Consider the following 15386-nt stretch of genomic DNA (forward strand, 5'->3'; position numbering starts at 1 on the left):
CCTTGGAAAGCCGAGACTGAGAGAGAGGGGCGCGCCCGGCCAGTGTTCCTGCGCCCTACCTTATTCGGACGTAATTTCCACCATTTGGCGCGGGAAAAAGAAGCAAACGCGAAATTTCACGATGCGCCAACGGGCTAAGCAGCCAGTAAAAAGACCAAAAGCCAACAGTCCCGCCGCCGCCCTCCAGCGCGGTCGTGCCATCAGCCACACTGCAGCCTAGAATCGATCATGGCGTTTGTCACTCACTGCACGGTACTTATCTCATTAGCCCCAACGTCTCCGAGAGTCCCAAGGTCAGCGCCAGCAAGCACATGTTCGGCGCGAGGCATTTTAACACACCACCCCCTCCGGCAGGATCCTTCGCTCGCCAGGACGCGATTGTTTAGGCAATTTGAGAGTGAGGGGGAAATGTCTTGGTAATTAACATTGACCTGCTAAAGCCAAGATGTGTTCGCCGGGTCACCCTGCGGCACAATGTCTTCCCAAGGTCTGGGCAAACACAGGCGATCAAAGGGACGGCGACGGCGCATCTTTTAGGTATCGTGTGACCCAGGCCACACCAATTTTATTACCGCCGGAGCTGCTTTCCAGCCGGGGAGGAGCACCATTGACCCTCGCACACCGCATTTGTTTATTGTTCGTCCGAGCCCGCGGATACCTGCCGACCCGACCTCCCATCTGCCATTGCACCGGTGACCCAGGTCGAGCCCAGGTCGAGGTAAAATTGGGGACCCCGCCCGGCGGACGGTGGACCGCGAGCCTCGGCCTGCTCCTCCCAGAGAGTCAGTCCTCTTCGGTGCCGCTCCAGCCGCACGAGCATCAGTGCGAGGGCGATCAAATATCTACTGGGCGGTGGACTACGGATCCAATGCCGTGTGTGTCTTGGTAATCAAGCAATGCGAACTTTTGACATGATTTGCCTCTGGGGCCCTTGCATTGACGTCTCAAGGGACTGCCAGATGTCGCAGGGGAAGAAAACGAGAGACGGCGGGGTTAACATGGAAGGATTTTAGTATCCGTAGGTAAGCGACTCGGTTTAATCTCAAATTGTCTCGGCCGGATGGATTTGGCAGGCAGGCACCGGCGGGGATCGATGTTCCGGCAGGTGGAGACGATATCAGCCGAAAGTTGAATATTGAGGGTACGAATTCTGATTTTCGGCTGGTCCTGCCCGGCGACCGCAGTCTGATTCGGGAAGGAACTGCCGGCCTTGCTCCGAGACTTCCCTCCGGGACGGGGCTGGCCTGTTGCCTGGCCCGGCACCCGGAAGCTCAGGCACAGATATTCACGGTGTAGTGGGGCCGAACCTGCCGTCGACGTGCATATGCGTACCGGCAGGTTTATGCAGGTACGGCGCATAGTTGCTCTTCAGTGGCAAAATCGTCATTTTTCCCTTCTTCTATTTTTCCCCTTTCCAGCTGCCAACGGCGGCCAATCGAAGCACTCCCGACCTGATGGTCGCCACCTGCCTGGCACAACCACCTTAGGCAATGGCCGGCTCAACGTCAGAATGTCGATCCTGCGCTGGCGTGCCAAACTGACGGGTTGGGGAGGCGCCGTTGGCCAACGTTCGGACAATTGTCTCAACATCGTCACCGCGTACCGCAACTCAACTACCGCCCAGCACTGCCGAGCCGGTGGTGCTTCGTACGATTCTGCCTCCCTCGGCCGGAAGAACGGCGTCTGAAGTGCCATCGCCCCACGCCGACTACGGACGCACACCGCCGCGATTTCACGTTGGGATCTCGGGCAGCGAAGTTTCAGCATGCCCCGACCAGCAGTCGCGGCGCGGGATCTGCTGCTCGGAGATACGTAATCCCATCTCGTCGTTTGCGCTCCGAACAGTGGGCTGTTGTTCGATCGGGCCCGGCCTCTGAAGAGTTCGAAAGTGGCATCCCGACGGGCGGCAAACGCGGAAGCAAAAAGGAGTGGAACATGCAACGGCAGCAGCAACAGCAACGGCAACAGCTCTGCGTGAAACTAGCTAACCCACAATTATGTGCTCTCGCGTCGACGAGATATCTCCGTCCCGTCAGCACCTTACTGCGACCTGCGTCCTCGACCCTGGTCACCGAGGATAGGTCCCTGGCCAAGACGCTTTCACCATCGGTGAGAAACCAAGACTCTGTCTGCATCTCCACCTTGACCGAAAGCCTCTTTCAGAACATCGTGAGATCCAGCGTCGAGGCGTCCCTCTGTGGACTCGTGGGGTTGGAATGTTGAAGATCTGAACTCTAAAAAATTGACATTTCTTGTCTAGAGACACGGACGGGGACGACAGACGGGAGACGCCGACTGGAATGACCGGCGGGAAGCGGATCGTGGTGACGTGCTAGTGGCCCCTGCACGAATAAGTTTCCCATTCGAAAGCCCACAAAAAAGCACGTTTCTAGAAGCTTGCCGGAACCAAAATGCCAGTGCGGACGAATGCCGCCCACGGAAGAGCCCGCACTTGACGTAAGAATGCCACACTTTTTCAGAGCCGCAAATGCCAACCCAGGAGGGACTCAAGGGAAAGCTGTCGGCTGGAGAACAGAGAACAAATTTTGCTGTGGCGGTGGATACCGAGCTTCTCCCGCCCTTGTCTATCTTTGACTGACACATGGAAGAACTCAAAGAACGACAGAGAACCGTAAATCCCCAACCTACCACTTTCTCAAACACCTGGCAACCTCCATTTTTTTCTTTTTTTCTCTCGGCCCCTCCCTGAGCTTCCATGGCGGTGTGAGTCCGTGCAAGTGCCGAAGAATACTGGAGTCGATGACATCAAAACACCATGATCGTTCGGGACTGGCGGCCAAGAACATCCTGGATCTTTTCCTTATCGCCAACGGGTCTTCTTCGTTCCAGGGATCCTTATGCACTGTAAACGTGTGTTAGACAGCTGCTCGGGCCTAGCCCGGACAGTCCCCATCTCTGTCGCCAATCCTTGAACCCATCGGGAACTCCAACGCCGTCTGAAAGAGCGAGGACACGGCACGCCGGAAACCTTGCTTCGCTGTTTGCTGGCCTCTCGCGGGTTGCCCCCATCCAATCCAGTTCCCCATTCGCAACCTCCTACCCATAGAGAAGCTCTAAATCCGTGCGCTGCTTGAACAAGATTTCTAAGCCAGATAACCACTGAACCCACCCGAGCTACGCGGAGTGGCCACTCCCGCTCCAGTCGGACGAATCATTACGACGCATCTTGACTTTCTTTGGCCTTCTCTGGAAAAGTTCCGCTTCTTTCAAACTTCCATGTCCCCTGGCGGGAGCCACCACGGGTATCACCAAGGATCCCTCCCTTCTGCGATCTGAGCCGCGGCATCGAGCCGCACTTTGGTGCCATCTTGTTCCCAGCTCGTTCCCGCTGTTTGACCCCACCCGTGTTGCAGTTTTTTTTTTCTCTCACTCTCTTGCGTGGATGCTATCGTCCCAAGTTACGGTTCCTTGGACGACGACGCCGGCGTTAATGCCTCTTCGCCGATGTGGTTTAGGACTTAACGTTGTTTTGAAGATGAGGGCTCGAAGGTTTAAAAAGAGCTGCGCTGCTCCCCCTCTGTGGACAGATTTGCTCTGAAGAAGACATTCTCGACTTATACACATCAACTCAACTCTTCAACAACCTACACGCAACAACCTAAGATACCCTTTCTATTCTTCCTTACCGACAACACAAAAACACACAATCACAATGGCCGCTACCGACTACAAGTTCGAGGGCTGGGTTGGCCTGGACGAGAAGTCCAGCGAGGGCAACATGGTCTGGCAGGAGTACGACCCCAAGCCTTGGGAGGAGACCGACGTCGACATCCAGATCACCCACTCCGGTGTCTGCGGTTCCGATATCCACGTTCTGCGTTCTGGCTGGGTAAGTTTACAGCAGCAACACTACGCACGCCGCTGCGATGTGGCACCAAGCTAACATATCACCAGGGCCCCGCTCCCTACCCCGTCTGCGTCGGCCACGAGATCGTTGGTGTCGCCGTCCGCGTCGGCTCCAAGGCCGAGGGCGGCATCAAGGTCGGTGACCGCGTCGGTGTCGGTGCCCAGTCCGACTCCTGCCTCGGCCGCCAGGGCGACTGCGAGCCCTGCTCCACCAAGAACGAGCAGTACTGCCCCAAGTCTGTCCACACCTACGGCGCCTTCCACTACAACGGCGGCAAGGCCATGGGTGGTCACGCCAAGTACCACCGCTGCCCCTCGCACTTCGTCGTCAAGATCCCCGACGGCCTCGACTCCGCCTACGCCGCGCCCATGCTGTGCGGTGGTGTCACCGTCTTCTCCCCCCTGAAGAACCACGGCTGCGGCCCCGGCAAGACCGTCGCCGTCAGCGGTGTCGGCGGTCTCGGCCACATGGCCATCATGCTCGCCAAGGCCATGGGCGCCGACAAGGTCGTCGGTATCTCCCGCAAGGCTGACAAGCGCGACGAGGTCCTCAAGATGGGTGCCGACGACTACATCGCCACCGCCGAGGAGGGCGACTGGGCCAAGAAGTACGCCAACACCTTCGACCTCGTCATCTCAACCGTCTCCTCCTCCAAGGTCCCCATGCAGGACTACCTCAACCTCATCAAGCTGGACGGCTCCCTCGTCCAGGTCGGCATGCCCGACGACGGTGCCTACACCATCGCCCCCGCTCCCCTCGTCATGCGCCGTGTCAAGTTCACCGGCTCCCTGATCGGCTCTCCCCACGAGATCCGCGAGATGTGGGAGCTCGCCGCCGAGAAGGGCGTCAAGCCTTGGATCCAGGTCCGCCCCATGAGCGAGGCCAACCAGGCCATCGTCGACCTCGAGGACGGCAAGGCCCGCTACCGCTACGTCCTCCAGAACTAAGTTGGAGGCTTGCGATAGTTATGGGATGAATCGCTGAGGACAAGGACTCGCAGACTTGCACGGACGGGTCTTTGCTCCCGCAGCATTGTACATAAGATGAGGTTGATGACATGACATGGGTGCATAGACTGGGCATAGCGAATCGGTTACATTATAGACATATAGAGAGAGATAGGAACGAATCTCAAACTCGTGAAGCAACAAGCTTCAATTTGAACAAACTCTGCTACCAATTGTATGTTTCGGTGGTGAGCGAGGTCCGGATGTTTGCAGTGATGTCACTTGCGGTGAGGAGTCACCTCCTCTTGGCGTGTGGGGGGAATCGGATTCCAGTCCGAGCACAACACCCCCCCACATCTGCCTCCCATCTTTCCTGGATGCTTATTGCACCACGACGGAGAACATGAACATGCAACTGGGTATCTGAGTATCTGTCGCCGGCAGCCATTGATTGTTTGTTTCGGATCTCTTCAACTGAGTCCCTGCGAAGGTTGCCTGACAGGCACGCCCGCCTTGCGGTTGCCTAATGGCGAACATCTGCAAGAACTGCCAGAACAAGATAAATACTGCAGTGAGCATCCGTCCCATCTTATCATGAGACACGGCATCGCCAAGCTTGGTCTCCCAATACTCAAGCAACTCAAGACACCATCCGCCCACACCCCATTCAGTAAGCTCACGACCGCGCTACAACTGAAACTCTGAGGCTGATGGTCTTCCAGAATCCCGCCAGATCCACATCTCAAACATGCCCAGGGCAAAGCACAATGATGTGGAGGAATTCCACAAGGCGCTGAAATCAAGCAAACGCATCCTTGCCCTGTGCGGCGCCGGCCTCTCTGCGTCGTCTGGTCTGCCGACTTTTCGCGGTGCCGGAGGCCTGTGGCGCAACCATGATGCCACTTCGCTGGCTACCATGAACGCGTTCCGCAACGACCCCGGACTCGTGTGGCTGTTCTACGCGTACCGGCGACACATGGCACTCACTGTCAAGCCCAACCCAGCCCATTACGCACTGGCTGCTTTGGCCGAGAAGAACCCGGACTTTTTGTGTCTCACGCAGAACGTCGACGGTGAGACAACCCCTCGATGTTCACCAAACTCTTTGGTCTTACCAACATTTTTGTTTGCAACGGTGTCAAGGAGGTGTGAGTGAACAATGACTGACACGGACAGATCTCTCGCCGCGAGCCGGTCATAACGTAGAACAACTCCGCCGCCTACACGGCAGCCTCTTTGATATCAAGTGCGCCAAGTGCGACTATGTCGAACGCAACAACACCGCCGACCCCCTATGTCCAGCCCTTGCTCCCGCATCTGAGGATGTCAAGGACCCCAATGAAACGCTACCCCTCCTAGACCCAAAGAAAAAGCTCCCCAAGATTGACGATGCAGATCTCCCGCGGTGTCCGTCCTGCAAGGAAGGCCTCCTGCGCCCGGGTGTGGTCTGGTTTGGTGAGAGCCTCGACGCGGGGATGCTCGACAGCGTGGATGCTTGGATTGAAAAGGGAAAGGTCGACCTGATGCTCGTCATCGGCACATCTGCGCAGGTATGGCCGGCTGCCGGGTACATCCTCAAGGCGCACAAGGCCGGCGCGAGGGTGTGTACTGTCAACCCCGAAGCTGAGGATAAGGACCAGATGCCCAAAGTCAAGCCTGGAGACTTTGCATTTGGGAGGGATGCTGCTGAGGTGCTGCCGTTGTTGCTGGAGCCGGTCATTGGGAAGATTGACGAGAATGGGAGGTATTCTTGAGGAGGACGATTGGCGGCGACGTGGCAGCGTGGCCCAAGATATCGACTACTTCGTTAGGCAATCTATCATCGGCATCTGTTAGTCCACGCAGCCAGATTGTAAGTCGCATATTATCGTGCGGGTATATTCAGACGAAGCGACTCGGCAGTATGTTGGGTGGAGTTTTACTATTCGCGCGGGTAGTGAGCATAAGGCAGATGACAACGGTGACGACGAGGATAACAGGGTCGACAATAAGGACAATAGGGATGATTCAGAGAAGAAAAAAACACAACATTCATATTGTTGAAACATAACAGAGCTATTAGACTCGATAAATCAATAAAGGCAGTCCCCCGCCCAGTTAGTTTGAGGTATATGCCCGGGTAGCAGAATTTCATGCGTAGCTCAGAGGCTACCCGACAGAAGAGAAGCTGAGACTTTCTCATTACCATGTATTCATACATGGATATCAGATCCCCTCAGGTACATCCTTTGTAGTATATGTAGAATGAACGAGATGTTGTGAGAGAAAACAAACGTGAATCATGACAATGTTTCAATTCCAGACGTTATAGCCGTATCTTGGTTAGGTCTTCTCCTGCATTAATTACTTCATTGCTCCCGGCTTCAAAACCGGAAACGATCACAAGTGGTTTGTGAAACCTGTCGACTGAGATGAAATATATCCGGTGACGTGAAACGTTGACCAGCACACGTGAGAGTTGAAGCAAGCTGAAATTGCCATTCCGCGCAAGCATGTTCTCTCCGTTATCTCGACCTCCATCTAATGATTCTTAAGCCAAAAGAAGGGGGAAACAAGTCTACTTATCCTCATATGGTCAGCTTTCCGTATGGAACGGTTTACTTCTCACTGAATCTACCTGAGCTTTCTCAGCTTACGTTGCGACCGTCTTCATCAACGCCAACTTTGCTGGAACCAAGACAGGTTTCCCAGTTTACCCAGACTAGAACGATGAAGATCTTTCAGCGGCTTCGGGGAGATTCATACACAAGTCTGTGTATCAAGATTCAGTACATTAGCGTCGGTCGTTTGCAACCTCGTGAAGTCACACTCCCTAACCAAATCCCAATACCCACGATGTCTTCAAAAAATAGAGTTGAACATTATAATGCTTCAAGTTCACTTTGATCACCAAGAAGGGTTCAAATCTCACCCTCAAGACAACACTTCCCTTGCAAAGCAGCCTCAAAAGTCATCCTGGATCGCATCACATGATCACCTACCGATTCCACTCAAAACCCCCTCCCTCCCCATCTCACAAAGGTACGCAGCTCACTCCTCACACAACCTCAAAACCTGCTGTTGCCCAGATCGAGGAACTCATCACACGAGCAACGCACCAAAAACGCAACAGAAAGACCTGAAATGTTCAAAGTATCACCCCCCTTGCCGTGCGAAGCGGCCCGAATCGCCTCAATCCACATATCGTCAATGTCCTCGAACCCGCTGCTGCACCTCCAGTTCCCCACCCCGGCCTCAATCGCACACCTGCACGGCCACCTCGCCCAAGATACCCTCCGCCACCTCGCAGCTTCGCGGGTCCTCGTCGCTCGCAGCAGCAGCAGCAGCAGCAGCAGCAGGAACAGTCACGAAAACAGCGCCAAAGGTGACAACGCATCATCGCCATCGCCAGACAGCGTCGCCTCGTTTGTGAAATGGGACCTCGTCGGCGTTCCCACACTCGGTTCGGAGCGCTTAGGTGCGGGCGAGCGGCAGCGGCAGCATGCTCCTGCTGCAAAACAGCAAGGAGGAGAGGAAAGCCATTATCAACAGCAACACCAAAAAAAGCATGTGGCGGTGGACGAGGATGAACAAGAGGACGTGTGGCCCGTCTCAGCCAACCAAGAATACCTCACCGCCTACTCTACCGCCGCCTTGTCCGCTCGCAAGCAAGCAATGGGCACCCGGCCTTTTGTCCGTGAGTGAATTTCTTCTTCAGCTGCTGCGGCTCGTTACTATCCTTTCCGTATCTACCAGCTGCTTGATTTCTGCCGGGGCGGCCATTTATCCTAGGCCGCCTCGCCCTCCTCCTCCTCTCCTCCATAATCTCATCATCATCTCCCCATTCCGGTATTTCCCTTACGTGAGATTTTCGGAAGATGTCGCGTGCGGCGACAATCCCATCTCCTCCCACTGGCAAACACGGCAGGCAAGAGAGAGGCCGAGTGGTGCGTAATGGTCGTGTTCGCCCCCGGCGGTCCCCGCCAAGTCGACGTTCATTCACCAGCCCCCAAAGTCCGCAATTAAATGGCCCGGCTCCGAAGTCGCTCGCCGGCGGTGGGCCGAGAGTTAGTTCTCTTGGGAGGGGAAGGGACTTCGGCCATTTTGTTCCTTTTCGAACATGGAGATTGTATTTCGACGACTATCTCCGCGGGACCACAAATGACTCTCTCGCATAATGCCAGTCAGCTCCACGGAGAGAATACCCACAACTTTCACGTAGCACTTTGACATTTCCAAAGCCCGCCATTGGCGCTAATATATTACCCGGGAAATCTGACATATCGTGGGCTCGAACATTCATTCCCCGCCTTGCGGGTCTCCGCATGGCCTTTGCCGCTACGGCGGTGCGGCCGGTCGGTGGTCCGTTTTGTCGGGGAATGAATCGGGTCCCCTTCTAGATCTGACCTTCCTGTGTACCGACGACGGGTTCCGGGGCCGCGGAGCCGGGACGGCACTGGTGCGCGCCGTTTCAGACGAGGCGGCGTCCAGAGGGTTGCCGGTGTTCTTGGAGAGCACAATGGACGCTGCGCCGTTCTATAAGAAGCTGGGCTTCGCCAAGGTCGGCGGGTTCCGGATCTCGATACCTGCGAAGAATGGCGGCGAGGAGACGTACGAGGAGGCTTGTATGCTGCTGGAAGCGGATGCTGCGTGACACACTCTGTGACTAGAGCCCGAAGCTGCCGCCAGACTCAGAAGATGGGTTGATGTAGGAGAAAGGCACGCTTGAGAATGAGTACGTGTCAACCGAAGTTCACCCATGACAGGCTAGCCATCGAGTCTGGATTTGTCTACGACTGCAACAGGCCTTCGCTGTGGTCTGAGGTTTTGCGTGATAGACATCTCGGCTAAGTGTGCTTGCTGTGCATCACGGACGGGTGTGTTGAGACGCGTATTCCGGTACTGGGCACGGCCAACTTGAGCGTCCTGCAAGTCTCGCTCAGTTGATCGGATCGGCAGCATCTGCCTCTCACCCACCGTCGCCACGTCTTCCGTCTCATGACCTGCATCGATCGACCGCCGGTTGATAAACATTGATGGAAAAACGAATGCCAAGCTCATTGATTGCAGCGAGGTCTTCCCGCGATGGTGTTGGATGGTTTGAACATCAGGCCTGAACCGGCTCGAGGAGAGGACATCGAGCAACGTCGGTCAACACCGCCCAGCCCTCCTCAACGCATCAGAGATTTCCATGACCAATCACATTTCCTAAGATCATCGGATGCATGTGGTCTTGAACGTTGCTGTTCACCGGCTTGGGTTGGCATTAGCGTATTCTGTCGTGAACTGTGCGGATAAGAGTGAAATTGGAAGAGACCCTTGAAAATTTGCCGCCGCAGCCCTGAATCGCAAGCGAATGTCGCGGGCCCGCAGCCGGGGATTCATCCTGCTTTCACAAGTTTATCGCTTCCTAAAACGTAGGTTCCTGCCCGTGCCCACAGCTTGCGGTTATGGAAGTTCTAGCCCGCGGTTTTGAGACGATACCCCAGAGCAATTGGAGGAACTCCAGGTTGGAGATGTTGCGCTTCCCTTGGAATAGATGCTTCTGTCTCGTGGAAGGACGAGCTTTGTGTGACTGCACACTTGCAACTTTGCACGTAATGAGATGAAGGACACTCGGGCTAGTATACGCCGAATATGCAAACCTGTTCCCTTTTCTCTTGTTTTCGTCATATTCCGTGATGCCATGAAGTTGGCCTGAATTGGAAATTCCCCAGGGCAAGGGACCTGTTGAGAGGAGCGGACTCCAAAGGGAAACTGGCATTTAATAGATGGCATTTCACATGACTGCAAGCCACTCCAATTGCGTGGCATGGTGTTAATCGTGTTGCGGCCTCGGACCGAGAAGCAGAGGTTGTCGGGTAAATCTTCACCGGCCGGGAGCTGCCGCTTGGAGGACTCCCCCTTCTCGGGTACGGTACAGACGATGACCGGGTTGTCGAGGTTGGAAAGCACAGGCGCCAATTCCGCACCGCCGACGGCCCCCCGGAACGCTAGCGATAGAGCCGCCGGGCGTGCATCGTGAGTCTAGCGATATTAGGAGGTCAATGACGTAAGAGCCGGCTAGGCATGTGCAAGAGGGGATTGCCCCTGTCTGGAGTTGCTGGGTTAGGGGGGTCGGGTCGATATACGTGTGTGTGATGAGTTCGCGATGCCGCACAACACATGGAGCGGTCCCCCACGAAGGCGCGGTTTTGGAGATGGACAGTGGCTTGGGTATTGTTGAGAAAAAGCGGTCGGGAGACGCGAAATGCAGGGATTGTGGGGGTCTCCCGCGGAAGATGGTGGGAAGGGCAGGTTAAGCGTTTGCATAGAGTAGGCGTTGAGATTTAAGTTGGTTGAAGGACATGCGAGGTATCTGTAGGCAAGTAAAGTAGGTAGATGAGCACGAGGCACAGACACTTGGGGGCTTTTCGGCAGGTGAGCCGACATGGCAGCTGGCAGATGAGATGAGTGGGATGCTGTGTGACCCTTTGGCAGAGACCAAGAGACAAGAGGCAGGTTGCAGATGAAGCCGTTTGGTCGGCACGGCGGCAGGACGAGCATGTGTTTTGGTGCAGAGGGCCGGCCAAGAGCTAGGCATAACAATGGTGGTGATGTTGAGAGCAACGATGGTTACAGGGACTCACGGAGAACCCAGTGACGAGGCAGAGAAACAGGGCCGATGATTCGCAGGAGACCAAAGGTGGTGGATGCCCCGCAACCCCGCGTTACCAGGAGCTGAGGCTGGTCCACCAGATCTGGCTTTGGACGTTGGAGGCCCTGAGCCCTGAGCCCTGAGCCCTGAGGGTGCTGGAATGTGAGGCGCGTCGGGCACAACCGGGACCGTTGAAGCCTCATGCTCGGAGTCTCGACCGAGGACTTTTTTTTGTTGTTTGTCGTTTCAATGTTGTAAGTGGGAGCAAGGGAACCAAAAAACGAGAATGTGACCAGACAGGGGATACCGACAAGTCCAAAGTCCAATCTGCAGTCTGCAGTCAGAGGTCTCCAGTCTCCGGTCTCCATGGACCCTGCACCGACGCAACAGCGGGCTGGCCGTGGTTTGGCATCTAGACTACTCCGTACAGAGTAAAAGTACGCAGTAAGCAGAGGGAGTGTGAATGATTGATTGCTCTGCTCGTCGATTGTCGATGGACCTCAAGAGAATTAATTAGTTGGAGGTCGCACCGTCCTGACTCGGCAATTTTCAACTGTTACGTTATCGGTATTGCCGCACTAGGCCCAAAGAGGCTACCGCGAGGTTTTCCATAAGGTAACAGGAGCCACTTTCGGGGTACGAGTGCGCTACAAGCGCCGGGAGGGGCCTACTATGTAGAGTCGCCATCAAGCTGCAGACAGGCAGTGTGCGCCGGTGGGGTCCATGTTCCGCCCGAGTACCGCCGACTCGGATCTTGCAGCGCCGGCCCTTTACGAAAGAGAATTGAATGGTGGATGGGATGCATGCCGCTGGTCAAACGGGCCTGACCTTGAACAAGCAGCTCGACAGTGACAGTCAAATATATGAGCCGTGATTTGCCCAAATGCCATTAGGTATTTCTGTCTCGTAGCACCTTCAAGCCAACGCCCGGCCGGGAATGGACAGAGATAAGGCCGCGTCCATCACCGGCCCATGTCTCGTGCTTTATCTTTCCCATCCGGCCAACCCATGTCCATCTTGTCCCTTTTGCCATGTGCTTTTGTGGACTTTGTCGTTCGTCTGCGTCCACGCACCACCACACACCACCACACACTACGGATACACACCACCTCTATTTCCTACGCTCTGTGGCTGCCCCGTCCTGTGCGACGTAATCGTTATCGACCGCCCAGCAGTTAGATCTGGACCTGCACGACTAACATGCCGACGGCGCCTCTTCTGCAAAGCATACACCCTGACAAGAGCCGCTCGCCATAGCCCGCGCCGTCACTCGCCTACCTTCCAGGCTACCTACTGCTCAGGACTCTCGTCTCTTTCTTTCTCTGACCACACTCTGTTACATACCACTACTGTCAGTTACCGCCGCCGAGGTCTGGTTTTCCACCACTGCATCGCGCCTTGTCGTTCGATTCCTCGAACCCAAATCGTAATTCTTTCTGATGCAATTGGACGCCCGCAACTTGGCTTTGCACACTTGCCCCATGTTGGGTGAAGCATGGCCTGCCCTGCCCCATCTTGCCCGCGCACTCTCCGTCTACCGTCTTTGTGCGTGTAGGAAGCACAGCCTGATTTACACTACTTTTCTAGTTCTTCTGTGTCATTGTCACCGACTCGGCCGCCGTTCAACGTCGACATGCTTGCCTCGAGAGTTTGATGCCAAGCCATGCCTCCTGCACCTCCTCTACCGCTGCCGTTACCGCTGCCACTCCCGTTCCTTGCCTGATGCAAAATGCAGAGTAGTGCTGTATGGATTACAAGGTCGGTGAGAGCGAGATGGACAGCTAGTCCCTGAAGGACCTTGGTCAACAGAGTGTGAGGCCATGTCCGTCCCATCCTGTCCCATCCTGTCCCATCCCATCCCATCCATTCCGTCCTATCCCATCCCGTCCCATCTACCTACTTCGACTTGTCCACGGAGTCCTTGTCCATGTCCATGCCATGCTCCAACCCCATCCTGATCCCCATACCCCAGCAGACCAAGGTTTGGGACTTTCTCTCGTTTTGTTCTTGGTTTGGTAGGTCGTTCTTTGCGCCTGGCATGCACCGAACCCAAGTCTACGCCCGCCGGCCAGTCAGTCGCTGCCTTCGCCTCCTTCTCTAATACGCCGCCCCCTTAGTATCGACATCCACCCAGACGAGACGTGCCATTCATAGTGAAGGGGGGCTCGGGGCGTGGAAGAAGTTTTAAGGCATTGGGCCGTATTTCGAGACTGCTTCTGACTTGCTGCTGATGCTGCGTTGCTGCATGTAGCTCGCCGGCGGTCTGACTCTCTTGCCTGACGTCCCCTAACTGCTGTTCAGCAGATCCTCCTCGTGCTCCATTCAGGGCAGAACCCACCGTGTCAAGTGTTTGCCCGTTGTTGCGTAGAGGTTGAAGACGCGCGCAATAGCTGATAGAGGGTGGGCTGCCGCAAGGGCTATCCATCTGCATTTCGCATCCGCAATTCTTCCCCCGGATATTTTTTTTTTTTTTTTTTCCGTTGTGGTTGGTCTGCCGCGTCTGGGTACCTGAGCAGAAACATCCATCCGTCCTCTCTGTCTGTCTCCTCCTTCTGACTCTACCTGACCATACCTTACCTACTGCTCTTTATCCTCCTTGGCCTCTCTCTCTCTCTCTCTCTCTCTTTTTCCCACACCCCCCTCTACACTTACTCTTTTCCCCTTCCTCCCTTCTTTCTTTCTTTCCCTTCCTCTATCCCTCTCTCTCTGTTTCTTCCTCACTCCGTCATCCTCGCCACCCTCCCCATTAAATAATATTATTCCGTATCCAGCAAATGAAGACCTGGGAGGAGAAAAGAAAAGAAAACAAAAACGACACCCCAGGATTACCGGTGCGGCGCATCCAATAACGGATCCTTGAACAGCAGAAAAGAGAGACATCGCCTCTTACATATACTTTTCCCCAGGGCCCAATGACACTGATAAGCCAGGCTTATCTCATCCTTGCCTTCATCGTCACTTGAGCCCACCCGATATCGATCCATCCAAAAGCAAGCCGTCCAATCCCAGGAAGTGCATCTGGCCCCAAATTCGGCCCTGCATCCGCACCCCCAAAAACAAAAACCACCACCATCCATTTCCATCACCAAAAACGGGCGCAAATCAACCCGTCTTGCCCACTCTCGCAGCACCGCTTTATCTCTATCTCTATCGGCCGCCCAAATCCCCGACCACCACCAACTCGGAATCCTGCAACCTAACCCACCCCCGATTTCTAACATAGCACCAGAGGGTATTCTAGCGTCCCCGCTTACAATTCCCGTTGCTGCTTATCTCGTACCTCTTCGCCTCGCGCAACACCTTGGGTTACTTTCTTGCACCTTACACAATCCTCGCGTGGTCTTTGTTCCACCGTTCTCCAACTCGACCTAGTCTCGACCCCAGCCCCCGTCAGTCACGTCAACCCTCGCAATCGCACCCGGTCGACGTCCGTCCGCCGTTCTCGCTCAGTCCGTCTTCGCTCTTCCAAGCTTCCACCGCAGGACCCTTATCTCGACCGGCCTCGGCCTGCCGTACGGGGTAGCGTTATCTCAGAGAGGGACAGAGAATCCTACAGGTCTTCCCGTGTTGGCCAATCTGCTGCTTTGTGTTACAGCACAGGCTCGCGCGCCACATTTCAGTGAGAGTGAGAGTAAGAGAGAGAGAAAGAGGACAAGGGCACATTGAATCGGTCGCCAGCCAATCCTATCTGGCGGATCGTGCATCTCGTGCTACGTACTCGTTTCTGGCCTCAACTCAACCAAAGAGAATCTATTGCTGTCGACCTCTGGTGGCGGCCCCAAGACCACTCCCACCAGGCACATTACATCACTTGCATCTCGTCTGCCGCCGCGCCGTGGGGCTCCAGTCAACGTGCCCAGCTTTCATCCCGGCCAAGTGTGCCAGCCTTCTTGCCCGTCTGGCATTCAGGGAAGCCTATCGTCCTATCACCGCCGTCACATCTCCGGAAAACCAG

General features: G+C 55.4%; 3 protein-coding genes across 3 annotated transcripts; all 3 read left to right on the plus strand.

Annotated features, from left to right (window-relative positions):
• Nucleotides 1–3673: 3673 nt before the first annotated feature.
• Nucleotides 3674–4815, plus strand: GCG54_00014844 (NADP-dependent alcohol dehydrogenase 6; the record flags this gene model as incomplete). The annotated part of the gene is made up of 2 exons (XM_045414665.1): nt 3674–3850; nt 3916–4815. 2 exons carry the CDS (start codon nt 3674–3676, stop codon nt 4813–4815), a joined length of 1077 nt encoding a protein of 358 aa, XP_045260787.1.
• Nucleotides 4816–5409: 594 nt separating this feature from the next.
• GCG54_00014845 (NAD-dependent protein deacylase) lies at nt 5410–6569 on the plus strand (the record flags this gene model as incomplete). Its single annotated transcript, XM_045414666.1, has 3 exons — nt 5410–5485; nt 5538–5888; nt 5992–6569. 3 exons carry the CDS (start codon nt 5410–5412, stop codon nt 6567–6569), a joined length of 1005 nt encoding a protein of 334 aa, XP_045260788.1.
• A 1369-nt stretch (nt 6570–7938) lies between these two features.
• On the plus strand, nt 7939–9448 carry GCG54_00014846 (uncharacterized protein; the record flags this gene model as incomplete). Its single annotated transcript, XM_045414667.1, has 2 exons — nt 7939–8491; nt 9195–9448. The coding sequence occupies 2 exons, from the start codon at nt 7939–7941 to the stop codon at nt 9446–9448; spliced, it is 807 nt and encodes a 268-aa protein (XP_045260789.1).
• Between the last annotated feature and the right edge of the window lie 5938 nt (nt 9449–15386).

The sequence above is a fragment of the Colletotrichum gloeosporioides genome, assembly GCF_011800055.1.
Source record: "Colletotrichum gloeosporioides strain Lc1 chromosome Unknown consensus_66, whole genome shotgun sequence".
In the NCBI taxonomy this organism is placed as follows: Eukaryota; Fungi; Ascomycota; class Sordariomycetes; order Glomerellales; family Glomerellaceae; genus Colletotrichum; species Colletotrichum gloeosporioides.